Below are 27799 nucleotides of genomic sequence, written 5' to 3'. Positions count from 1 at the left end.
TGGATTTGTAGTCAAACTGGATAGAAGTTATGGGGATCTACTACTTGTACTTAGAGTTTGTATCTGTGATATTTTCACCACACTTCTTACAGAGAAGTAAGATTGGCTGTGGGGTTGAAGTGGGAGGCAGTCTTGTGGGACTGAACTTTTGTAGGGTCTTCTCTAACTCCCATGAATGTCAGAACTGAATTGTGGGACATCCAGTTGGTGTTGGAAAATTGGTTGGTGTGGGGAAAAAAATCCTACATCTGGTGTCAGGAGTATGGTCTGTGTGACAAAGATAGAAAGGAATGGAGTTTTTCTGAGACAGAAACCTATTTAGATACTGTCTTTATGCTTCTCTATATCAGAAACTCTTAAAAAAAAAAAAAAACTCTTCCAAATTTTATTTGGTTAATATAAAATTTGACTGGATTGTCCATGGGTGCTCAGCTCTGTATTACATTGTTCCGATTTCACACACACACACACACACACACACACACTGGAGGACCAGATGTATTAGTCAACTTCTGTTTTGCCAAGTGACACCATTAGAACCCCTTTCCTGTGGGTGCCTGGGTGGCTCAGTCAGCTGAGCATCTGACTCTTGATTTCGGCTCAGGTCATGATCTCACAGTTGTGAGATCAAGCTCCGCATTGGGCTCTGTACTGGGCGTTAAGCCTGATTAAAGATTCCCTCTCCCTGTCCCTTGCCCCTCACCCTTCGCCCTTGACCTCCCCCTCTGCCCTTCCCCTGCTCGTGGATGCACAGTCTCAAAAAAAAACAAAACAAAACAAAAAAAACCCAAAAAACAACAAAGTACAAAAAAAAAATCCTCCTCTCCTCCAGTTATTTGTTGTCATGGTCATTTCATGACAGCCCCCCAAAAGTAGGGATCACATAATTTTAGAAATAAGGACAAGTCTGTACATTAAAGAAAAATGGAAAACAAGGTTATGGAAAACTTGTAACCTTGTCCTTACAGTTTTCATTTCACTGTGGACTGGTAAAAACTTTTATCATGTATTAGGGAATTAGGGAATCACTGCTGTATTAGATTAATGAGTTTTCATACGTATTTAGTTAATTATAGTTTCTTTCTTGTCTCTTCTGTTCTCATTATAGCAACTTTAAGATTTGTGTGTGGGGCGCCTGGGTGGCTCAGTTGGTTGAGCATCCGACTTCAGCTCAGGTCGTGATCTCAGTTCGTGAGTCGAGCCCTACATTGGGCTCACTGCTGTCAGTGCAGATCCAGCTTCAAATCCTCTGTTTCCCCCCCCCCCCCGACCCCCCCCCCCCCAGTTGCACTGGTGTCAGTGCTCTCTCTCTCTCTCTCTCTCAAAAATAAATAAACGTTAAAAAAAAAAAAGATTTGTTTGCATTTGTTCTTTGAGAATAGTTGTGAATTGATGAGTTCTTTAGCATACAAAGAGGACATTAACTTATGTAGAATAATTCTAGGAAGTCCAAATTTACACAAAGGTCAGTGTCTTGCTGTTAAGTGACATTGGCAAAATGTTTTCACTGTTAGTTAACAGGTGGAGCCATCCTTTATCCCTTCAAAGGTCCTGAGCTCACTATCAGTAACTTGTGTGATGTCAAGGAAAAACTGCATAACTTTGTCTGTACTTCATACTTCCTTTCTAAAGGGCCAGGTAATCTGTAATATGCTTCTGTTCTGCATTTATAGTGATACTGGTAAGGATTAAGATACTCTTTGGAAAACATTTTTAGGTTTTAGAAAGTGATATGTTAGGGGAGTTGATTTGAGGGCCTCCTAAGCTCATTTCAGATGTACATATGTTTTCTGAAAATGAACTATCAACCTTCCATTGTATGTTATGAAGAAAACTATGAGAGGCAGGACCATAACTTTGACGTAACTTGATACTCTTTGGTTGTATAATCTAGCTGAAATGTGAAAAGAACTTTAATTGCTTTAAACCACAAGGTGGTGAACTGAAAACGAGTCCTTTTAAAAAGTACAGATGTGATTTCCTTTCTTCTGAGGTCCTTCATTTACCTCATTTATTACAATCATCCATTATTTTCCACTTCCTCCATCCATTTTGTTGTGTCCATGATACTTTTCACCATACTATTTTTTTCTTAATTTTTTAATGTTTATTTCTGAGAGAGAGAGAGAGAGAGTGAGCGAGCAAGCAAGCAGGGGAGGGGCAGAGATAGGGAGACACAGAATCTGAGGCAGGCTCCAGGCTCTGAGCTGTCAGCACAGAGACTGATGCGGGGCTCCAACCCCATACTGTGAGATCATGACCTGAGCCAAAGTCAGACTCTCAACTGACTGAGCCACCCAGGCACCCCTCACCATACTTCTTACACAGAGGTCATGAAACTGAGCTTGCAGTGGTTTAATTTTTTTTTTTTAATGTTTATTTATTTTTGGGAGAGAGACAGAATGTAACTGGGGGAGAATCCAAAGTAGGCTCCAGGCTCTGAGCTGTCAGCACAGAGCCCGACATGGGGCTTGAGATCACAACCTGAGCTGAAATGGGATGCCTGACCGAGGCACCCAGGCGCCCCGCCTGCAGTGGTTTAAGAAGCCTGGTTTGCTCTGATCAAACCCAGATAGAACTTCCTTCTCTTGGCCTCTAGGCTTCCGTAGGTCAGAAATCAGAGGAAACTCTTTGCTGTGGATAATATCACTCTGTTCCAAGTCTACACTTCGGAGTAAAGAACTGGAAAGATTCCCTACCCCATCATTCCCCTTATCTGTCACATTCTCACCACCAACTAGTGTCTGCCAGGAGACCCTCACCACCAGTCTCATTATGCCCTTGATTCTTGTTTACACCAGTCTCCACAATCTCAGGACCTTCAGGTTATCTCTCCTCTCCCAGAGACAGCCCCAACTCCCTTGGCCCTCTTTTTGCCTTTAGCAGGCATCATCTTCTGAAATGCTACATATTTTACTTTGTCTTCTTTTCAGTAGATTGTAAATATTATGAGGGTGTGGATTTTTGTTCGTTGCTGTAGATGAACAGTGATCAGCAGTAGTAGGTACTCAAAAACATTTGTTGAAGGAATGTAGTAAGTAATTGAATTAAAGTGTGTGATTTTGCCCTCTGAGGAGGTAGATCAGGATAAATTCAAAGCAGTCTACTCATTTGCTTCTCTAGTCTTTTATATATCTTATTAGATGATTTCTTTTTAAGGCATCTCATTTTCTATAGGAAACATTGTGAATGAATCAGGGTATTAGCTAATTATTTGTATTTTAACATCATCTTTTTTTATCTTTCTTTCTTTTCTTTTTTTTTTTTTTTTTTTTTTTTACCAAAAGAGAAAAATTCTAAATATAGGCACATTAAGTTACTACTGACTGTAGCTCCCATCCTACTCTGTCTGAGGTGTTTTGTGTAAGTGTACTAAAATTCAGAAAAACGTTTTTCCATGCACAAATAATTTTTGTTTTTATAGGACTTTGTAGCATCTATTAGATATTTACTAAATATTAATGAATAATCAGTAGCACATAGAGTGTCATGGTTTACAGCTGTGGTTTGAGGAGTTTTTAATAGCCTGTACAACCTCATTCCTACCTGTACAGCAGCCATCTGTTTCTAGAGTTGGGGTACTTCAAAAGGCATTTTGTCTTTCACATGCCCTGTCTTTCTAGGCGCTAGGAGAAACACCAGTTTTATTCTTCAAAAGAAACAGACCTGCTGGAAAATTCCTAAAGTACGTTTTGGGGGGATGGGAATATACTACTATAGTGTTTCCAGAATCAAGTATATATTGTCCTTGGCTTGCATACTGCTGTTATAATGAATTGTTTGACTACCAGAAATCATTTCAAAGCTTATACAATATGCTTTTCTTTCATTGTATTAAAGATTTAACATATTTCATTTTTATCTTGGTCTGTCTGGGGAAGTGGCAAACAGATGTGATCCCATGAAATCTTTTGCGATCTTCAAGGCATTTTTATTAGTTCAGAAGATACCCAAGTGAGAAAGCCTACAATGAGAGAACCTTATGTCTGAACTAATATATATCTGATACAGATCATTTAGGACTGGTTGTTAACACAGGTCTACCCTGAATTATCTTGATATTTTACATTGAGCCCAGCATAATTTAAACTTGTTTTGGCACTATGAAAGTGCCTGTCTTTTTTTTTTTTTTTTTTTTTTTAACATTTATTATTTAGAGACACACAGAGCAAGCATGAGCATGGGAGGGGCAGAGAGAGAGGGAGACACAGAATCCAAAGCAGGCTCCAGGCTCTGTGCTGTCAGCACAGAGCCCGATGCAGGACTCAAACTCACAAACCACGAGATCACGACCTGAGCCGAAGTCGGACACTTAACCGACTGAGCCGCCCAGGTCCCCCTGAAAGTGCCTGTCTTAACACACTTTATCTAGCATTGATTATTATTAAAAGTTTTGTTTTTGATAACTTGGTAGGGGGAAAGTGGTATTGCTTTAATTAGTTTTCTTTGTGCAGTCTGTTTGTTTCTCTTAATTAACTTTGCCTCCAGTGCTTGCCTTGCCCTGATTGGCACTTAATTTTAGATGTCAGAACCACTTGGAAAGAAGAGTGATAGCTTAGTAAACCCCTAAGGATTTTTACCTTCAACCTTTGCCCTTTCAGATAAGATCTTGCTGGGCATGGAAACAATAGTTAAGGGATTTACTTCTTTACTGCAAAAAGGAAAGAAACCTAGGGTCATTAGCTTTGCTATGGGCTCTCATACCCAAGCCCAAATCCCAGTCCTCCCCAGTGAAATTATGTAGCCAAGGATTATCCAAGAATTAACTAATATTTCTTGCTGCATGTAACTACAAATTGATTTTGAAAATCCTGGTTTGGGTGGGGGTGGGGCACCTGGATGGCTTAGTCTGTTGAACATCTGGCTCTTGGTTTTGGCTCAGGACATCATCTCACGATTCATGAGTTTGAGCCCAGCATTGAGTTTGGGCTCTGCCCTGATGGTGCAAAATCTGCTTGGGATTCTCTCTCTTTCTCTCTCTCTCTGTCTCTCCTGCTTGTGCTCATGCGTGTGTGCTCTCTCCAAATAAGTGAATAAATTTAAAATCTTATTTGGGGTACCTGGCTGGCTCAGTTGGTGGAGCTTGTGACTCTTGATCTTAGGGTTGTAAGTTTGAGCCCCATGTTGGGTGTAGAGATTACCTAAAAGTAAAATCTTGAAAAAAAAAAAATCTTATTTTAAAAAGCTTACATAGGGGCGTCTGGGTCGCTCATTCAGTTGAGTGTCTGACTCTTGATTTCGGCTCAGGCCATGATCTCAGTTCAGGATCATGGGATTGAGCCCCGCATCAGGCTCAGTGCTGAGCATGGAGCCTCTCTTCCTCTGCCCCCTCCCCCTGGCCCTACTCCCCTGTTCACGCACGTTCTCGCTTTCTTTCTTGCTCTCTCAAAATAAAAATTTTTTTGAAAGCATACATAAATTATAAAAGAGCATATATACTCATTTTTTAAAAAGCAAAACAAATGTGCAGTCCCTATGAAAATAACACCAGCATTCTTCACAGAGCTAGAACAAACAATTATAAAATTTGTATGGGACCAGAAAAGACCCAAAATAGCCAAAGCAATCCTGAAAAAGAAAACCTGGAGGCATTACAATTCCGGACTTCAGGCTGTATTACAAAGCCGTAATCATCAAAACAGTGTGGTACTGGCACAAAAACAGACACTTATGTCAATGGAACAGAATAGAGAACTCAGAAGTAGACCCACAAATGTATAGCCAACTAATCTTTGACAAAGCAGGAAAGAATATCCAGGAAAAAAGAGTCTCTTCAGCAAATGGTGCTGAGAAAACTGGACAGCGACATGCAGAAGAATGAACCTGGACCACTCTCTTACACCATACACAAAAGTAAACTCAATGGATGAAAGACCTAAACGTAAGACAGGAAGCCATCAAAATCCTTAAGGAGAAAGCAGGCAACAACCTCTTTGACCTCAGCTGCAGCAATTTCTTACTTGACATGTCTCTGGAGGCAAGAGAAACAAAAGCAAAAATGAACTATTGGGATTGAGGTAAAATCTTCTGCACAGAGAGGGAAACAGTCAGCAAAACTAAAACGCAACCAATGGGATAGGAGAAGTTATTTGCAAGTGACATATCAAGAAAAGGGCTAGTATCCAAAATCTGTAAAGACCTTATCAAACTAAACACTCAAAAAACAAATAATCCAGTGAGGAAATGGGTGAAAGACATGAATAGACACTTTTCCAAAGAAGACATCCAGATGGCTAACACACACATGAAAAGAAGCTCCACATCACTCATCATCAGGGAAATACAAATCAAAACCACAATGAGATACCACCTCACACTTGTCAGAATGGCTAACATTAACAACTCAGGCAACAACAGATAATGGTAAGGATGCAGAGAAAGAGGATCTCTTTGGCACTGCTGATGGGGATGTAAACTGGAAAACACTGCAGCCACTTTGGAAAACAGTATGGAGGTTCCTCAAAAAGTTAAAAATAGAGCTACCCTACAACCCAGAAATTGCACTACTGGGTATTTGTCCAAAGGATACAAAAATGCTGATTTGAAGGGACATATGCACCCCAATGTTTATAGCAGTGCTGTCGACAGTAGCCAAAGTATAAAAAGAGCCCAGATGTCCATCGACTGATGACTGGATGAAGAAGATGTGGTGTGTGTGTGTGTGTGTGTGTGTGTGCGCGCGCGCGCGCGCGCACGCGTGTCTACACACATACATTGGAATATTACTTGGCAATCAAAAAGAATGAATACTTGCGATTTGCAACAATGTGGTTGGAACTAGAGGGTATTATGCCAAGCAAAATAAGTCAGAGAAAGACTAATATGACTTCACTCATATGTGGAATTTAAGAAACAAAATAGATGAACATAGGGAAGGGAAGCAAAAATAAGATAAAAACAAGAGGGAGACAAACCATAAGAGACTCTTAAATATGGAGAACAACCTGAGGGTTGCTGGTGGCGTGTTGGGTGGGGGGGATGGGTTAAATGGGCTAGGGGCATTAAGGAGTACGCTTGTTGGGATTAGCTCTGGGTGATGTGTTAAGTCATGAATCACTAAGTTCTATTCCTGAAATTGTTATTACACTATATGTTAACTAACTTGGATTTCAATTTAAAAAAAAAAAGCAAAACAAATGTATTAAATAGAAATAAAAGCATCCATAACTTCCTTTACCCCTTTTATCCTTCCTTCCTGTGTTACAAATAGGAATTTATTTTATAGGAATTTCATCTTGATAGTAAATACAATTTAGTGGCATCTGGGTGTCAGTGAGACTTCAAGGTGATCCTGTAAACTCCAAGAGGGATCATATAAACTCCCAAAATGTCTGTTTTGTTCATGTTTGCTTAGCGTGTTGCCTGGCAAATGGTAGGTGTCAAATCTTTGTTGACAGGTTTATTATAGGCTCAAGAAAAGGGAAAGAATTGAAAGAATCTCAACAGAGCATCCTCTGGCCACAGATTTTGGTGTATTAGATTTCTGGATGAGTGCAATCATTCTCAGGGCTGACTGTCACTTGGAGAGCTTTTACAAAATACTGTTACTTGAGCCCCACACCCCAGTGATTCTGATTTGATTGGTCTGGGGTGAGACCCTAGCATCAGTATGTTAGGGTCTTCTCTGATGATGCTGCAGCAGTGGTAGAGAAGTACTGAACCATGGGCAGTTGTTGCTTATTGAATGTTAATTGAGATCTGTGCTTAATTCTTTAGAAGTCCTTTATGCTTTGGAGGACACTTACATTTTAATAGGGAATATTGTCCTGCTTATGTTTTAATATATTAAAAATATTTTGCTTTTCTTAATACACAACATATATAGTCTGCACATGGATATTCAAAGAATCCTGATGCTAGAAAATACATTTCCCTCATCTTTGGTCCATGACATTTTATATGGTACATTTTATGTTTTAAAGGTCCTTAAATACTAATGGAAAACTGGCATTTAGCAGAGAAAACACATCCTATTAAAAGTGTAACAAAAGGGGCGCCTGGGTGGCGCAGTCGGTTGAGCGTCCGACTTCAGCCAGGTCACGATCTCGCGGTCTGTGAGTTCGAGCCCCGCGTCGGGCTCTGGGCTGATGGCTCGGAGCCTGGAGCCTGTTTCCGATTCTGTGTCTCCCTCTCTCTCTGCCCCTCCCCCGTTCATGCTCTGTCTCTGTCTGTCCCAAAAATAAATAAAAAACATTAAAAAAAAAAATTAAAAAAAAAAAAAAAAAAAGTGTAACAAAAATATTTTTTAAAAAATCTGGAATCTTATGCAGCATTCTTATGCACTATTTTCTTTTCCTTGCCAAAGTAAGTGACTTACCTGGTTTATTCTGTAATATTCCAGTCATCAAAAATGTTAAGATGTTCAGCTCATGCAAATAAAAAATCAATTTAAGTAACTAGATCCCATCTAAATTTTTAATTTTATGTTTGGGACAAAAACCAGAGGAGCAGAATAGTTAATACAAGTTTTACCTTGCTATAAGCCTTTTTTTTTTTTAAAGTGCGTGCTTTTTTTTTTTTTTTTTTTAAACCTTTCTCCTTTCCTTGTCCTTCCCCAGTTTTTCCCCCAGAAAGAACTTATGTCATTTTAACAAACAACTGTAGAAATAACTATCAGAATAACTAATGGTGATTAGCAGTTTTAAAGTTAAATCATAAATAGTGCAACATCAGTGAAGTGTGTCATAAATAAATGTGTAACAATACTTCTTAGCTTTGGGTTTCTCTTACATTTTTATTTTTCACACATATGTTTGCAAAATCACTATTATGTCTTGCTTATATAATCAAAATCTTGTCAGGTTGCTGCAAGAAAAGCATAACCAACCCAGAGCGTCGATATGCTTATTTGAGGAGATACTAGACTTTGTGCCAGGTTAAGCTAGGTGGATGTTAAGGAATGATGGATTACATTAATAATGAAAAACCCAGCCAATGCTTGGCTTTGGTTAGACCTTCCTTTTCTATCAATGATGTAAATGATAAGATAACTTGTTTTAATATCCATTCACTCCTAAAAATCTTTATAACACCAATAATGCATAAATAATCTGATATAAAGATGTGAACCCAGTTGATACCCAGAAAATGCTTACTAATGATGATGGAAAATGCATAGCTTTCTATATATTTTCATGTCTAAGCAACAGCATTTGTTCTTCAATTGCTGAATTATTATTTTATTAGTATGCAATGGTTTTGTGCTGCTTGCTTAAATTTTACCTGCTCACTGGGTTCTGCAGTGGAGTTTAGTGTTTCATAAATCAGTCCAAAAACTAAGTCTAGTATGTTTGCATTTTCCACTATCTTTCTGAGGTATATTACTGATTAGGAATACAAGAAAACATCTAGTTTTTTTTTTTTTTTTTCCTTTTGTCCAGTTTGTAATTAGCCTAATTTGGTCAATTTAGGGTGTTATTCTGAAAAACATTCTGTAGGAAGAATTCTAATTTCTTAGAAGAGTAACAATTAAAATCTTTCCTAGTTACATTCTTGGTTGAAGATAGATTTTTTTTTTTAATTATTAATGTTTTTATTTTATTTTTGAGAGAGAGAGAGAGCACGTGGGAGAGGGGCAGAGAGAGAGGGAGACACAGAATAAGCGGGTTTAAGGCTCCACACTGTTAGCACAGAGCTTGACTTGGGGCTCAAACTCAACTGTGAGATCATGACCTGAGCCGAAGTTGTACACTTAACTGACTGAGCCACCCAGGCACCGCGGTTGAAGATAGATTTTGTGAGTTTAATTTTAGACAATATTTTCCCATAGTAAACTGTTAAAGCATATAAAGTGGAAAAATAACAGTTCCTTTGTCCCACCTAAGGAAAACCCACTGTCAACTGTTTCTTGGGTATACTTCTCAAAGTTCTACGCATATATATATCTTTTTTCTTTTTTTTTTAAATGTGTGCACATATGTATGCACACACATGAAGGAAGCCATATAGTGTACCATGCATAAATAAATGTGTTATTGCTGCAGAAATATCTGTTGTATGGAACTTTCATAAGTTATTTTAGTGATCCCATTTTGATAAATATTTAGGTTTCTTTTTATTTTATGATTTTGCTTTTCTAATAAGTTCCTGGTAGATATCTCTTCATAATTATGTGTCTATATATAGAATAGATCCAAAGATCACTGGGTTATTCTAAAACATCAAATCTTGTGATATAGGTATGTATTTCAATAACTTGACCAAACCTTTGGTGGACTGCCTTGTTATTGGAATCTTTCTCATAAAATTTGAGTTAGGTGCCTGGGTGGTTCAGTGTCCGACTTTGGCTCAGGTCATGATCTCACGGTTCCTGAGTTCAAACCCCACATCAGGCTCTATGCTGACAGCTCAGATCCTGGAACCTGCTTTGGAATCTGTGTCTCCCTCTCTCTCTGCCCCTCCCCTGCTCATGCTCTCTCTCTCTCTCAAAAATAAACATTTAAAAAAAAGTTTAAAATTGGAGCTCATAAGCAATATTTAGTTTACTACTTTTAAGTTAATGTAGGGGAGTAGTTCCAATTAATTAATTGGCTTGGGAAGTGGATTATATCTGTGTATAAAATACATAAATACTCAGAAAAAGTGATAATGCTGGACCATCCAGTAGTAGCCTACTATATACATGCTCATTTGTCTTCTAAGCATTTTATATATATAATTTTTTTTTTTAAATCTGAGCAGTTGGGTGAGTTTGGTACAGTTAAATGTAGAAGAGACTGAAGATTAGACAGGTTGAATGCCTTGCCCAGGGGCCCAGAACTGGGCACATGGAAACTCTATTCCTAAGTGTAACTGTAGAATTCATATTTCCTGGTTTTTTGTTGTATTCCTTCCAATGGGTGCTTGCTTCGGTAGCACATATACTAAAATTGTATTCCTTCCAGTGAAGCGACATTTTCAGTCATTAAGAATCCAGCAAAAGATAATGGAAGAAAACAAAACATGCCTCTGATTCTTGAAATGAATGCTGCCATCTTCTTACCACCTCCAACTTTTTGGATTCATATACATTGTATTACGAATAAGTGATGTAAGTGAAGGATAGACTATTTAATTTGGAATTGCATTATGCTTCATGCTATAATAAAATCTCATTTATGCTAAAGATAATTTACCCAACATCTCTAGCCATCTCTGGTTCAACCAAAAAACCAAAATGCTTCCAGGAAGCATTTCTTCATAAACGGAGCTGCTCAGACTCTCACTCAGATCTCATTTACTCCCATTTCAGATAGTTCTAACATGCATTGGGGTTTCCTACCTATGACAGTTGATTAGAAGCAATGAATTAGAAAAACCACAGGTAGCACCGTTACAGACAAGAAAGCCGACAGTTCCAAGAAGGAATAGCTTTTGGTGTAACGCTGGTAGTAGTAGAAGAAAAACCTACAAGCAGACAGAATTTTAAGAGTTGTTTTGGAATCCTTGTCTTTCGTATACTCCAGGAGTACTCAAGGCCATCAACTTGTTTAAAACCAGTATGGTGATTGATTGTAATGTCAATCCTGAGTATTATTTTTAAAAATAAATTATGCTAGATATACTTTAATTAACAAGACAGTGATTTCCATTCACAAAAGGGCAAATTTTGCTGGATAAAATCCGTGTAGCATTGTCATACCCAAACTAGTGGATATGATGTATCCTTTTAATTTCAGTGAAGGGCCCTTTTCACTTTTAAAGCATTGTTGTTGCTGAAGTTCACAGCATAGCCTATTAGTGCTGCAGATTCTCAAAAACAAAAAAGATTGATGATGACTCAGAAGTGTACACATGTGACCGGGCAGAAGAGAACCTGTGCATCTCTGATGCTGCAGGATTTTTTTGCAATTGCCTTGCAGACCTTAATTTCCTCCTCAGAGCATTGTGATTGCTTTGTACATTCTATAAATTATTTACACCCTGATGGTACTAAACGACTACATTAATGGCACCTCTGGCTCCACATGATATCAAGAACTTTAATAATTCATCACTTATTACAGCTACATCCCTGTAAATTGGCATGAGTGGGAGCTGAGTTGACAACATTGAGATAAGGCCTTCTGTGAGACCTTTACTCTCCAAACATCGTATCCATAAATATTCAGATATTAGTGGTGTTTAAAAATAAAGGAAAGATAATTGGCTATTACAAAGCTAGACTCTTTAGGTTATATTTATCAAGCATTAGATTACTTCAGGTTCATCTTAGGGATATTCAAAGTGAAAATTTTTGAAAGATACTTCTTCATTTCAGGACTACCACTTTAAAAAAAAAAAGCCTAACACTAGCATTAGCTTATTATCCAGACTAAATGGAATTAATGATTGGCCACTGGGAATGATGATGAGAAACTTTAAAAAATCATTCAAACTCATAATCTAGGAGTTTTATATCTGATAATAGAAGTCTTTCAATTTTAGTCTTCAGCTGTTTTGGAGTACTTTATTATTTTTTTTTAATTTTTAAAAAGCATTTATTTTTGAGACAGAGACAGAGCTTGAGTGGGGGAGGGCAGAGAGAGAGAGGGAGACACAGAATCCGAAGCAGGGTCCAGGCTCTGAGCTGTCAGCACAGAGCCCGACCTGGGGCTCGAACCCATGAACCGTGAGATCATGACCTGAGCTGAAGTTGGACACATAACCAACTGAACCACCCAAGCGCCCCTGGAGTACTTTACAAAAAGAAATAGGAAAGGCATGGTTATGGAAAGCATGTGTCTATGCATTCCCATATTCACATGTCATGATTAAATTCCAGAGTGAAATTTAGGTATAAAAGAATTTGCCCATTTCCAGGGAAGAGGGGGAAGGGTTAAGTTGATGTTGAATCTATCTTTAGTTCTCCAGTGACTGCACCTGAGTACTATCAATGTTGCTTTCAAAAAAGACAAAAAGGTTGCTAAAGTTGACAGCTTGTAACCCTAGCATTTAGCACAGTGCCTGGCACATGGTACTTGATGAGCAGATCAATCCATATAATTCTAGTCAGACAGCTGGTATTTTGATAACTTAAAGTTATACTGATTCACACTATAGTAGTCCCCCTCCCCCCTTATTCATGGGAGATACATTCCAAGACCCCCAGTGGTTGCCTGAAACCATGGATAGCACTGAACCCTATGTATATTACCATGTTTTTTCTTACACATACACACCTATGGTAAAATTTATAAATTAGGCACAGTAAGGCATTAACAGCAATAATAACAAAACAGTTATAACAATATACTATAATAAGAGTTAAATGAATGCAGTCTCTCTCAAAACACTGTGCTGTACTCACCCTTCTTATGATGCTGTGGGATGATAAAATGCCTGCATGATGAAATGAAGTGAGGTGAACGATGCAGGCATTTGCAGCATAGTGTTAGGATCATCTGCTTCCAGATCCTGGGTGACTGTGAACACCTGAAGTCACAGAAAGCCATACCGTGGATAAGGGGATTGGGGGAACTACTGTAGTTGTTTTCAATGCTAGCACTATTTTAGGAGTGTATTGTAGTTCATTGTTAGTGTTTTTAAACTTCCACCTAATGTGGATTTGTCACAGAAGGGGTCCACAGAGCCTCATTATGGGGTTCTGACCTCTGAGGCATATATTCTTTTTTTTTATCCATAATCAAAACTTTATTGAAAAACTGACACCAAAATAGGATATCACTAGTGTATATCTCACAGAATTAAAACACTATTTTGGTAGATTAACTGGAAATACTGAACTGATTAGGCTTTTGGCGATATAACACAAGTTCCGGAGGTTTTGTGGATCATTAGTGTTGCTTTCTTCTAAATGAACACCCTTCTGTGAGTCTGGCCTTTCCTCCTGTTGGCTGGCACAACACAGTTGAACAGCCTACACAAAGAACCACGGTCTGAACATGGCTCAGACATCCATAAAATAGGAGTTTGGGTTTTGAATTAGCTGTTTCTTTTTTCTTTTCCTCCATTGAGGGCCAGTGTTGTAAATCTCTAGCCAAAGAAAGGCATATTAATCCTTTTGCGGGCCCAGGCAATCTGTTCTGCAAGGCAACACCCCTAGCGAGCGCCATGCCAGTGCACTTGTGGCATCTGAGGTGTATATTCTTAAGATAGCTTTGTCCTCTAGGGAGGCTCCAGAGTATTTCAGGTATCCTTTGGATTCTATCAAAAAGCCTTTAGAGGTTGGGGCACCTGGGTGGCCCAGTCGGTTGACTGATCGACTTTGGCTCAGATCATGATCTCACGGTTGGTGGGTTTGAGCCCCGCATCAGGCTCTGTGCTGGCAGCTCGGAGCCTAAAGACTGCTTTGAATTCTGTGTGTCCCTTTCTCTCTGCCCCTCCCTGTCTCGTGCTCGCTCTCTCTCTCTCTCTCAAAAACAAATAAAACATTAAAAAAAAAATTTAAAAGCCTTTAGAAGTTCTTCAAAGAGATAGAGAAAATTAATCTTTCCCCCATTAGAGACACTGGACAGTTTTCACTGATACTTAATACAAAATAGTTTATGCCATCTGTAAGTTGGGTTAACTCGATTGCTTTAGATTTTTTAAATTATGGTTTCCTTTAAAAGCGATTATCTGGTTGTCATTGACTTCCATGAGAGAACTGCAGGAGATGAATACAGTCAAGAGTTACATTGCCAGAGAGATTAGGGTTTGGGAAGGCCTTGGAAGCACGGGTATGGTTAAAATGAAAGCTCTTGGGGCACTTGGGTGGCTCAGTCGGTTGAGCGTCCGACCTCAGCTCAGGTCGTGATCTCGCGGTCTGTGAGTTAAAGCCCCGTGTCAGGCTCTGTGCTGACATCTTGGAGCCTGGAGCCTGCTTCGGATTCTGTGTCTCCCTCTCTCTCTGCCTCTCCCCTGCTCATTCTCTGCCTCTCTCTCTGTCAAAAATGAATAAACATTAAAAAAAAAAATAAAATGAAAGGTCTTAATCTATGAAAGGGAAAAAATTAAATTTCAGCAAGCATGAGATATGGAACTAAATCACACTGTGCTAGCCTGCTACACAGATGGTACTCGCTCTCTACTTGCCAGACCAACCATGTTGAAGCAGAAAGTGGACTATCTAACTTAAATTAGAAGAGCTGAATTTCTTCTTTAGTTGAAATGCCACAGTAAATATCTTTTGTGTAAAATTCAGTGTTGTTCAGTCGCAAGTGTGAATTGGATGAAAGTATCCAAATACAAGGTTTTTATGTGGAGCAAATTCCTATTTTTCTCTCACGTTTCCCAGCACACACCTCTAGTCATGAGTGTCCTTGAGCTGATATCTGATGCCAGCCAGTTACCTTGGAATAAAGGTTTTAGAACTGTTGTGGAAAAGTGATGGCTTCATCTAGGCTTAGTTATGTTATGTGTGAATTAAGCTCCTAAGTGAAAGTGGCTGAAATTTTACATATGGACAGACACGGATCTAGCTGTGAACCAATTGTTCTGCTGTGATAGAGACATCATTCAAACCTGCATGCATCTGTCAACTCCCTGTGGTAGCACAGTGAGATAAAGTGATCTGTAATGTTTCTCTAGTGTGTCCCTATTGCTAGCCATATTGTAATGTATAATACATCTCTTGGGCAGACAGCTTGAGTGGGCTGGATTCCACTTCAGCCCTGTAAAGATGCCAGGAAGCATCAAGGTGAATTTTTAAAGCCTATTTAAATATTTAGACTCCTGACTAATTTCAGCGAAATCTCCGCTATATCTGACAAACCACGTGCTAGAAGTGAGATGGAATCTCAAGTTTATGGCTTCCTCACTGATTAGTTGTATGACCTTGGATTGACAAATTATTTATCTGCCTGTTTCTGTCTAGGGCAAGTGAGAATTGTAAAAGGATTTGCCTCATAAGGTTGTTGTGTGGATTTTTAGGCAGTTAATATGTATAAAATACATAGGAGAGTGCCTACCACTTAATAAATGTTAGCCACTGCCACCACTAACAGTCATCGTCATCAACATAATTTAGAGATGAATTTTTATTCCCTGAAGTTAGATTGCTTTTTTTAGGAAGACCGTATCTCTATCAAGGATATGACCAACCTCAGTTCTCATACAGAAGCTCACTATCTTGTTTGTAAAGTCAGTCTTCTTTTATTTACACCTAAAGTATAATGTAGTATATTATTACATATTATAATATTTATTATGCAAATTATATATTCATATTATGTTACTTTAAAGAAAGTATATTTTTTCTTTCAAAAATATATAAAGTATAGTCCATTATAAGAAAGTAGAAGATAATCACTAAAAGGGATGAAGGGACTCTATAATACTGCTGTGGAATGGTCTGTCTACAAGATACATTGTTATGTGAAAAAAGTAAGGGCACATTACTGTGTAAATTATTCCACCAGTTTTATAAAATTTTGCTAGTATGTGCATAGAATATTTGACAGGCTGCACAAGAAATGGTATATTTTCATTTGTTGCTGTTGGGGAGGAAAATTGTATGGGTGATGACAGGGTGGGAGACTTACTGTATTTCCTTTTATACTTTTTGATTATTGAACCATGTGAATGTATTCCCTAGTTACTTATTAAAAAACTCATAAAAATGACAGTTGGGCATCCAGCTTTGGCTCAGGTCATGATCTCACGGTTCATGAGTTCGAGCCCCATGTCAGGCTCTGTGCTGACAGCTCAGAGGCTGGAGCCTGCTTCAGATTCTGTGTGTGTGTGTGTGTGTGTGTGTGTGTGTCTGTCTCTCTCTTTCTGCCCCTCTCCCATTCATACTCTGTCCCTCTAAATAAACTTTAAAAAATAAAATAAATAAAAAGCTCATAAAAGTGAAATGTAAAATAGCTGTTTTGAAATCTAGATATTTATTCATCCCTTAGAACCATTTTTTCTTTTTTTGCATATTAAAATTCACATTTGATAGGGCTTTTAGATTGTTTTAGTCCCCGCCCCTTGAAGTCTGTTTTCCAACACTAAACTAAGAATGATCTTTTGTCCTCCATTAGGGATTTGAGTCATAATCGGTTGTCTAACTGGAACATCAGCTTGGAGTCTCAAACATTACAAGAAGTGTAAGTTATTTTTATTTGTTTAAATATTTATTAAACTCTTAGATTTGATGGTGAATTATGCATTTGAGGATGTTCAATCCAGAAATGCTATCAAAAAATTGAGGGAAAAAATTTAAAAGACGTTGTTTAAAAACCTAAACTGTTGTCTTTGGCTTTGCTACTATTTCTGACTCTGGACATCGTGCCAGAGGTTGGTGATTAGTTGCAAACTGTGTAGAAATATTATTCTATCTACTTTCTTGGGACCAAAAATAAGATTTTTTCCCCCTCTTCAGAGTAAATATGTTTTGCTTGTTTTTTTGCCAATTTGAGCCAGTGAAACGCTCTATTGTGTAAACTTTTTTATGTCTTGTCCAAGATGGAGGCATCATGTCTAAAGTAGATTTACATGAAATACAGTATTTTTTTTGTTGTTGTCTGTAATGTGGTGGTTAATATAGTTTCATTTTCTTTTTTTAAAATATAATTTATTGACAGATTGGTTTCCATACAACATCCATTGCTCATCCCAACAGGTGCCCTCCTCAATGCCCATCACCCACTTTCCCCTCTCTCCCACCCACATCCACCCTCAGTTTGTTCCTCAGTATCCAAGAGTCTCTTAATGATAGTTTCATTTTCTACTTCACTGAAGTTTTTCCTTTAATATTGAAATGTATTATTATGTGTTTTTTGGAGGGAATTTTCTAAAATGATATTATCAGTTTAATTTGTTTCTGACTGGGATAACTTGTTCATGCTGTCATTGTCCTTGCATTCTCTGCTTCCCCGCCCCGTTCACTGGTTCTGATCTGCTGTGCACTGAATAAACAGTTGACAAGCTTATGAGCTGAAAGAATAGGCCCTGAAGAAAGTCCTGAAAACGCGTCAATGGGAAATGCATGAGCTTTATTACATGGACTTTGTAACTTCACCTTGTTTCTTGGAGGCCTTTTACTTCTGGTTTCTTTGTATTCTAGATTATTGAGGTTGTTCAGTGACTGAAAACCAGATTAATGTAACGTGATTATATTAGATGTGTACTAAAACATGGGAGACCATATGTTTAAAGAGCTGCTAGGATCAGATCGTGACATGTCACGTCATCTGTAAAATTAATGAATGATAGGGTCCATATCTCAGTGGGCAGATTCATCCATGGTCCCAAGCAACCCTCTCTAACTGTGAGTAATATCAAGAAACGTGTGTGTGTATTTTAAAAATTTACTTAATTAAAGCTTTTATCTTATAAATAGATGTATAGAAAGATATGGATGGTTTAGTTATTTCTTCTTTAAGGAAGACTGAAATTAGCTGTCAGAAATGTAATTCAAGGATGTTGCTGGGATTAAAAATACTTCATGTGCGGGGCGCCTGGGTGGCTCAGTTGGTTAAGCGTCCGACTTCAGCTCAGGTCACGATCTCACGGTCCGTGAGTTCGAGCCCTGCGTCGGGCTCTGGGCTGATGGCTAAGAGCCTGGAGCCTGCTTCCGATTCTGTGTCTCCCTCTCTCTCTGCCCCTGCCCCGTTCATGCTCCGTCTCTCTCTGTCTCAAAAATAAATAAACGTTAAAAAAAAAAAAAAAAAAAAAAAAGTCAAAAATACTTCATGTGCAAAATATTGGTATCAATCATAGATCTACACCATGAAAAAGCATTTCTTATTAAAATCTTTAGTTTCTCAGCATAATGCATTTAGTCTATCTCATTCTGAGTCATAGGCCTTTTTAAATTTGGCACCTATCCTGAAGAATAATTATTAGCCAGAAACCAGAACTCAAGAGGCAACATTTCCCTCTCTAAACTTTTAAATCTGTTTTTCCCCCTTGCCTAGGAAAATGAATTATAATGAGCTAACAGAAATCCCATATTTTGGAGAACCAACCTCTAATATTACTCAACTCTCATTGTAAGTAAGATTTCAGATCTTTTAAATTATGAATAGTACAGTTTTAGAATGTTTGTTTTAGGTAGCTTTTTTGTCTATCCTGATTATTTAACATCCTTGTGGTCTGGGGTAGGTCTCTGTCAGTCGCTTCATTACAGTCTTTTTTTTTTTTTTTTTTTTTTTTTTTTTTTTTAAATAGAATCCATAATTTAATCCCAGAAATAAATGCAGAGGCGTTTCAGTTTTACCCTGCTCTCGAGAATTTAGATCTCAGTTCAAATATAATATCAGAAATCAAGACATCTTCATTTCCTCGAATGCAGCTTAAATACCTGTAAGTAGATTTATTTTAAAGTGCATGTTTATGTATTGATAGTTATCTTCCCAGAGATGTCTGTTATTTATTGTGATTTTGATATGCTTATGTGAAACAAACCTAGGGGCAGTTTTTTGAGGTTGTTGTTATTTCTCTTATCAGGAAATATTAAGTATGCAGGTTAATTTTTGAGATTTAATTCTGGATTGTGTTTTACTAAACAATTTTATAAAAGGTAAATAGCAGTGGTTTGTTAAATAGTGGTTTATCCTATACAATGATAATTAACGTGTGCGATAGTGTTTTACACTTTACAAAGCGTATTCATACATACCATTTGAACCTAAATGAAGTTGGTATTCTTATTTTGCACTTGCATAAACAAAGCAGTTAAATGATTTGTAAAGTTGTGTATAGTTGCTAAGTGGTAGAGCTGGGTGTCAGTCATAGACTTCAGGTAGCTGTCAGGTGGTAGAATGTTCCATTGCACTAAATTTTTTTGTTCTTTTGTTTATTTTAGGAATTTGAGTAATAATAGGATAACCATCTTGGAGGCTGGTTGCTTTGATAATTTATCTAGTTCCTTACTAGTGGTAAAGTTAAACAGGAACAGAATCAGCATGATTCCACCCAAGATCTTCAAGCTACCTCACCTCCAGTTCTTGTGAGTAACTAAACAGATGGGTTTTAAGAAGGTTGTCTTTTCTTTTAAATTATTTTAATTATTATTAGAGCAAATCAGCAAACCAAAGGTCTGACTGTTACACAATTTTTATTAAAGGGAACTTAAAAGAAACAAGATTAAGGTGATAGAAGGTCTGACATTCCAAGGGCTTGACTCCTTAAGGTCTTTGAAGATGCAGCGGAATGGTATTAGCAAACTTAAGGATGGAGCTTTTTTTGGCTTGGATAACATGGAAGAATTGTAAGTACTGTGAACTGGAATAGAATCTTGTTAGGAAAGGAGTCTGACTGGGACTTGTCAGTGCCCAATGGCTAAGATCGTTGCTTTAATTACACCCAGGTACGTTAGTTCTTTCTCGCTTCTCTGATGTGAAGTAAGTATACACAGAGCTCTTTAAGCTTCGTTGTTGTTGTTTTTAGTATTTATTTTTGGGAGACAGAGAGAGTCCAAGCAGGGGAGGGACAGAGAGAGAGGGAGACACAGAATCTGAAGCAGGCTTCAGGCTCCGAGCTGTCAGCACAGAGCCCGGCGCAGGGCTCGAACCCACGAAGGGTGGGATCATGACCTGAGCCAAAGTCAGATGCTTAACTGACTGAGCCACTCGGGCGCCCCCTTTAAGCTTTGTTATATAGAACTGGTATTTTTTTCGTCATTCTTACAAGCATTTTGTCTAACAAGTTTTTATTTTCTTAATGTTGAGGCCAATGAAAATTACCAGAATTTACCTCAAACAGGTATATCAAACCCCTTAGTGGGTTGATTTTATAGATTTGGTATTTTAGACAGTCTTACTACCTCCTAGCGATAAATCTTAAGTAAAATCTAAATATTTATCAAGTAGAATTGGTTGGCTTACTTGGGTTTAGCAAAGATAGAGGCCTCACGGAGCAGGACCTCTTGAAGAGTTTTGGAATCTTCTCATTGCAGTGTCTTGTTCTGAACCATATTTTCTCCTTTCTTTCTCTAATTCTGCAGAGAACTAGAGCATAATAACCTTACAGAAGTGAACAAGGGGTGGTTGTATGGCTTGCGAATGTTACAACAGCTCTATGTGAGCCAGAATGCTGTTGAGAGAATCAGCCCTGACGCATGGGAGTTCTGCCAAAGACTGTCTGAACTGTGAGTGCTGGATGGCATTTGGCTGGAGGCTGTGAGACTAGAGTAGGTTGGGATAAGTCACTCCCATGGCCAATAATGAGATGGAACATCCTGCTTTATTAGAAGTTTGTTGAAAGCTCTAAATTTATCATGTAAATAGAATGAGAATAGGAAAATTGAATTAAAATACAATGAATTCCTTACCTTCCATGTTTCCGGTTTTTAGTGATTTGTCCTATAACCAGTTGACCCGCCTGGATGAATCTGCCTTTGTGGGTCTGAGCTTACTGGAGAAACTGAATTTAGGGGACAACAGAGTCACTCACATTGCTGACGGTGTATTTAGGTTTCTTTCCAATCTTCAGACACTGTAAGTACATCTGTCTTTTCTTTTTTGCTAATTTTTATAAAACAGTAAAGCAAATTAAAATAACTAATCATAAGCTGCACATTTATGTTTATGTTAACATTTTGCAGTTCTTCTATCTTAGACTTAGGAGCAAGACAGTCTTATTTGTCTCTGTCCTCACACATAAATCTTACTTGTCTCTAGCCAGTTCAGTTTGTACTTTAATTTCAAATTTAATCAACTGAACAACGGAGCATCTCTTGTTTCAGTTACCATGGAATAAAACACGGTTGCTAGTCAAGAATGCACATTTTCTTGTTCCTCCGACCTTGAACTACTTTCAAAACTGCTACTCGTTCAGAAGGATGCAGGCTGTGTAGTGGGAACAGCTATGGCAGGAACCCTGTTCAGTGCTGCTAATTTCCTGCATGACTTTGGACAAAAAACCTTAAATTTATCAATGAGCTCATGTGTGCTAGGTGCTTTCAGAATAACAGGATATTATTGCTCTTTTCCATATTAGGAGGCTGAGGTTCAGAGAGGTGAAAATGATTTGCTTAAAGTTATACAACTTGTGTTCCCAAGTGGTCTTTCATCCAAGTACTAAGCAGGCCTGACCCTGCTTAGTTTCAGAGACCAGACAGAATCAGGTGCGTTCAGGGGAAAGTCACACAGCTTGTCAATGAGCCAGGTCTGTTTGACACTGGCTTTTTACCATACTGCCTGAAAAACAAAATCACTTAACCTTCTGTGAGTGTCATTTTCTTTTTGTCTTCCTCCAGTGGAGGAGGGGCATAGGAGTAAGTGGTTGCTATAGGCAATTTCCACTCTAAAATTCTGGGTTTCTGTAAGTTGGATGTTTTACTCTGTCATGAAATGTAATTGAAAGAAGAGGTATTTTAACGAAATACAGTGATTTCAAACAGAGCAGAATAAGAGAAAAAGGCTAATTCGTAGAATTTGTAGATTGTAAAGTTCCTGAATAGGGGACTTTTTGGTCATCATATTCAGGGTTGATAAATGGTCTCAGAAAAGAGGCAGGCTCCCAAATTGGAGACCTAGCCATCAGCGAGAAAGTTAGCATGATAGTTTTGTGAAGGTGTGTATATACCTGCACAAGTTTATTGGAATTTTTTTTTTTTTTTTTTTAGCTTAATGAGGTATTTTTTCCTTCAGATTTGGCCCTGGAAAGTTAAAAGTGATTTTTTGTTGTTGTTCTTTTTTCTACATTATTAGAGGTGAACCTAGACCAGCTTAAACCCAGGAACTTAGATGCAGCTGCAGCCTTTTGGCATTTCAAAGACTGGCAGTCAGGTTCTTTCAGTACCACAGATTATTACTTTTAATATTAAAGTTTAGGAAAATAATTGCAGAAATAAATGATTGTCTAATGCCACAGAGACGGTTAAGGCAGAATTAGAATAAGATCTGAGAAATTTTGGCTTTAGATCAATACTCCTGCTGGAGTACTTACTGATTTTGGCCAGTGAGTTGTATTTATGCTGTGCTATGGAGGAAAGTCTTGAAGAGTTGAGTCGTCAGTTGTTTCAGTGTTTATCGCTTAGTAAAATAAAATGAACCCGTTAGCTTTCACTTTAAGTAAAGATATAGCTAAATAGGAAGCGTGATCTCCTATCTCCTGTTACTCACACAACTTTAAATGTCTCATTAAGAAAAGAGCTTTGTGTTTATTATGAGATGACTTAAGGAAGCAAAAGCGATTATCTATAACTGGTACTTCTTCCAGCGGGGCATCGTGTAGTACAATTGCATTTCCTCTGAGGACGCAACAGTGGATTTTAAAAGATCCATACTTTTCCTTTTAAAAATAACAGTGATCACTCTAGCGCATGGGTGTATCAGTGTCGCTTCCCAGAGGGCATGTTTAATTGCTGTCAAGCTATGAAGCTCTCTACTGACATAATTCTTTGTCAGCCATTTTAGGTTTAAGGGCCTGCGGGAAGGATTGGGTCACCCAGAAATCCCATTAGTCTAAAATCACATTTGTAAGGCATATCCCCTGCATCTTGAAATCCTCCTGCTTTTTGCAGGACCCGGACTATAATTTTACATATGCTAACACAATCAGGGGCTGTTAGCTGGGAAGATTAATACTCTTACCAGGTTGCTTAATTTATTTATCAAGGCCAGCTTAATTCTTTGCTTATGAGAATCAGTTCTTGCTTGCTTATTGCAGACATTCTTTAAAAACCGTAGTCAAGTCTTTGTCGTAAATAACTGTTAAAATAAGGATGAAAATTAGCATCGCCATGCCAGGATGATGCCCGGTGCTATAATGGTCATGTTAACTAACCTAATCTGTCTTTCCCTAACATTTTTGTAGAAACTTAAGAAACAATGAAATTTCATGGGCCATAGAAGATGCTAGTGAAGCATTTGCAGGACTCACAAGTCTCACTAAATTGTATGTATTTATACTATTTATGTATGTTTACAAAGGTGTGTTTTTAAGAAGCAGTTGTATATGTGATTGGATTGTCTTTTTGCTGTGTCTGGAAAGTCAGCCTTTTGACTCATCCACTAAAGGAAGAAACTGTTGTTTATCAAGTTTTTTGTTTATCAGTGGTTTTAAATTTTATTTATTTATTTAGTGGCAAGACACTTTTTTTTTTAAGTTTATTTATTTTAGCGAGAGCATGCATATGCATGCATGAGCTGGAGGAGGGGGCAGAGAGAGAGAGGGAGAGAGGATCCCAGGCAGGCTCCCACACTGTCAGCCCAGAGCCAAGTGCAGAGCTCAAACCCATGAACTGTGAGATCTTGACCTGGGCCAAAATCAAGAGTCGGACACTCAACTGATTGAGCCACCCAGGTGTTCCTTGGTGGGACACTTTCTACTGAAAGAGCTTTCTTATGGGCACTCAAAGAGAAGTTATTCATGGAACTAGAATTGTTCTTCCAGAGTTGAACCAGTATTCTTCTTCTTCTTTTATTTTTTTAAATATTTATTTATTTTTGAGAGAGGGAGAGAGACAGGAGGAAGAGGCAGAGAGGGGGGAGACAGAGGATCTGAAGTAGGCTCTGCACTGACAGCCGTGAGCCTGATGTGGGGCTTGAACTCATGAACCGTAAGATCATGACCTGAGCACAAGTCGGATGCTTAACCAACTGAGCCACCCAGGCACCCCAATATTCTTAATCGTAAGAGATTTATGGGTAATTTATCTAGCGAGAGAGGAATTCTCTCAAGAGAATTCAAGATTTTAGATCTTCTCTCCTGAGAATTTCTCCAAGGCTTTACACTTGTCTGAATTTCTTTGACCTGATCTTTTGCTAAGAAGGGAGAAACTGGGACTATAATCCAGTTTATTATATGAAAACTAGCAGCCCATCAGTGGTCCAGATGGCTGTTCACAGGCACCTCGTTGAGTTCCAACCTATTAATAGAAGCCTTCATTCTGTGTTTTGCATTGGTTGGTAATAAAGGTTTACAACTTTCTTAAAAATGTATGTTAAACTTATTTTCACTTTTTATAGGTAAATGTTTGCTTTAATGAATTAAATTTTGCTTCGTGGAGGCTTTATTAGAAAGGTCTGTTTGTATTTCAGAATCTTACAAGGAAATCAAATTAAGTCAATTACAAAGAAAGCATTCATTGGTCTTGAATCCCTTGAGCATCTGTAAGTATTTTGCATCCATTTTGCTCCGTATATAAATAATCTTTGCTATTAGCAGAGGTTCTCATGACCATTTAAAGTGTTTATATAACTTAATTGTAGAAATGTGACCGGTAATGTTTCATTTCTCTTCATTTCAGAGATTTGAACAACAATGCTATAATGTCTATCCAAGAAAATGCTTTCTCTCAGACTCGCTTGAAAGAACTGTACGTAACTTCAGTCTTTTTGTCACCAATCATTAGATCATTATCTATGCTTGTTTCTAAACATGATGAATGTGACCTATATGTTTCCAAAAGCACACGATTCAGGCAGGAAAAAAAAAAAAAAAGAAAGTGTTAATATTCAGTTACTGTAGTGGCTGGATATAATTTTTAAATAACCCAAGATTGAAAAGCCCAGAGTTTGTGGCACCAAGACCTTCTGTTTTGCCTGTGCTGCTAATGCTTATAGTTAAAGAGACCTTAGCACTGTTCCTTGTGCTTGTTGTATATCTTCCTGTTCCTTATCCGCCCTGACCTCCCATTTATTTTTGGATTATTGGAAAAATGTGTTCCCAATCCCCTTAGGGTGGATCACAGTTCAGGTATTAGGTAATTTGTTGCATATAATCTAGCACTTTCAGTATAATGGTCAGAGGGGATGTTTCTGATATGGGTGTTCAAGCTACTAAAATGGTCAAACACTGTTAAATAGTTGTAGTGGAAAAACACACTTTATACCCTTTTTCATTCATGGTTTTTAAAAAAATTATGTTTAGGGTTTTCCCAGGGGGAGGGGCGGTTAGTTGGGCATTGGTATTCATTTTAACCTTTGGTGATTTGAATATTCAGCCAGTGTTAAGAATCAGTAGACTAAAGCAATTTATCTTGCCTTGCCTGAAAGCTACTCAGAGGAAGGACTGTGGTCCCAAACTGGTACATGATGAGATAAGGCTAGAAGTTCATAGGAAGCATTCAGAAGCTTTTAGAGCAGTTTGACATTACTGTGATACTTTTGTTGAATTTTATAGAAGTATTAATCTACAACAGATTGGAAATTTTAAAAAGTGGTTCTTCATCACAGGTAGTTTGAGATGCACTGGAAGTGTGTGAGTTCAAACTGCCTAGATTTCAAATTCTGCCCCATTCTTTACAGCTATGGGACATTGGGAACATTTAACCTAAAACTCAATTTCCCTTTTGAGAATGGGCCTTGTACCTCTTAGAGTTATGTGAGGATAAAATGAGGTAATTTGTTCATTCAAGAAATATGTATTGTCATCTGCTATGTAAGGTACTGTTTTAGGTGGTAAAAACACAGTGGTGAACAAGACAAAGTCTCTGTTCTCATAGCATAGTACGATAAATTCTGGTAAGGAAGTCAAAGAATAAATCAGTAGATACATAATATCTCTCATCAAGTAATAAGAGTTCTGAAGGAAAATAAAGGTGGGTCAGAGTTATGGAGAGTGATGGGGATTGCTATTTTAGTTTTTATTTTTTTAAAATGTTTGTTTATTTTTGAGAGAGAGTACAAGCGGGGGATGGGCAGAGAGAGCCGGAGACAGAATCCAAAATGGTCTCTGTGCTGACAGCAGCAAGCCCAATGTGGGGCTCAAATTCATGAACCACAAGATTATGACCTGAGCCGAGGTCAGACGCTCAACCAACTGAGCCACCCAGGTGCCCCTGGGATTGTTATTTAGATAAAGTAGTGATGGAAGGCCATTTTGAAGATAACAGAATTTGAGTTAGTGAGTGGCAAAGCATTGAATACTAGTTGAAGAGCATTCTGCACAGAGAACAGCAAGTGCAAAGGCCCTGAGGTAGAATCTTGTTTCTTATGCTTGAAGAACAGCAGAGACGCTAGTGTGGTTGGAAGAGAGCGAGAGGAAGAGTGCTTAGGAGATGAGGTCAGAGAGTTAAGCAGGAACCAGACCAAGTAGGGCTCAATGAGTTATGAGAAGTTTGGATTTTTTTTCCTCTAAATGTCTCAGGAAACTTTGGAGGGTTTTGAGAAGATGCTCAGTACAGAGCCTGGCACACAGTAAAAGTTGAATAATATTAATAATAAAAATAAAAATGTTATGGAAATAATCATTAGTTATTTTCTGCCAGACTTTCAGGTAGCTCTTTTTTTTGAGGGGGTGGGGTCTGTTGAGATACTTGAGATATTTCTCCTAGGCTTAATTTTTAAGGGTACAACCTAGTGCATATATTAGAATTACCTTTTTTTTTGCCCTTGAGAATCTGAGGGCCACCAATGAAGTTTTAACTCTTGTCATGAGAACTCAGTGTAAAATGTAATTTAGACAGTAGGCGAGAGCAAATAGTGTAGTTTCATTCTTTAGTCATTTGGTAGTTTGAGAATTGGTTTGAACAAAATGCTAGTGGAGGAGACTCTAATGTACCTTTTTTACTGAGACATTTTGGTTGCTTTTGGTTGATTTAAATCTAAGTCATATTTACAATACTGTTACATCAACATTTATTAAAATATATCTGTATGCTTCTTGGTATCCTTCAGTGCTTTGCATAAATATTAGGTGGAGATGGGAGAGTTGTATGTAAATTAAAAATATTTTGCATTAAACTTCTGTAGTCATGGTAGAAACATTAGAAAGTACAGTTAAACCAAGGAGAGCCAAGTCCCCAGATGCCCACTACTTAAAGACAACCACTATTAATATTTTGGTGTGTATCTTTTTGAGAGGTTTTAACAGGGTACTCTGTTAGGTGCTTGGGGGCAGGTTGGTTAGTGTGTGAGGGGGGAAAGATGCAAAAGAAACAGAAGTAAAGGGAAGTAATGTGAATTCAGTGGTATCTGTGTCCAGGCACTATGCTAAATGCTATATTTAAATTTTTTTT

General features: G+C 38.0%; 1 protein-coding gene across 1 annotated transcript in view; it reads left to right on the top strand.

Annotated features, from left to right (window-relative positions):
- Positions 1-27799, top strand: part of LRIG2 (leucine rich repeats and immunoglobulin like domains 2) — a 64854-nt gene that overhangs the window by 15467 nt on the left and 21588 nt on the right. The window contains exons 2-11 of the mRNA XM_058716178.1: positions 16929-16994; positions 18807-18881; positions 19060-19194; positions 19697-19840; positions 19958-20101; positions 20837-20980; positions 21186-21329; positions 23653-23733; positions 24879-24950; positions 25088-25156. Coding sequence (XP_058572161.1) covers positions 16929-16994; positions 18807-18881; positions 19060-19194; positions 19697-19840; positions 19958-20101; positions 20837-20980; positions 21186-21329; positions 23653-23733; positions 24879-24950; positions 25088-25156 — 1074 coding nt within the window. The remainder of the gene's footprint in view (positions 1-16928; positions 16995-18806; positions 18882-19059; positions 19195-19696; positions 19841-19957; positions 20102-20836; positions 20981-21185; positions 21330-23652; positions 23734-24878; positions 24951-25087; positions 25157-27799) is intronic.

This window comes from Neofelis nebulosa, chromosome 2 (genome assembly GCF_028018385.1).
Source record: "Neofelis nebulosa isolate mNeoNeb1 chromosome 2, mNeoNeb1.pri, whole genome shotgun sequence".
NCBI lineage: Eukaryota > Metazoa > Chordata > Mammalia > Carnivora > Felidae > Neofelis > Neofelis nebulosa.
This window is presented reverse-complemented; position numbering and strand designations above follow the sequence as displayed.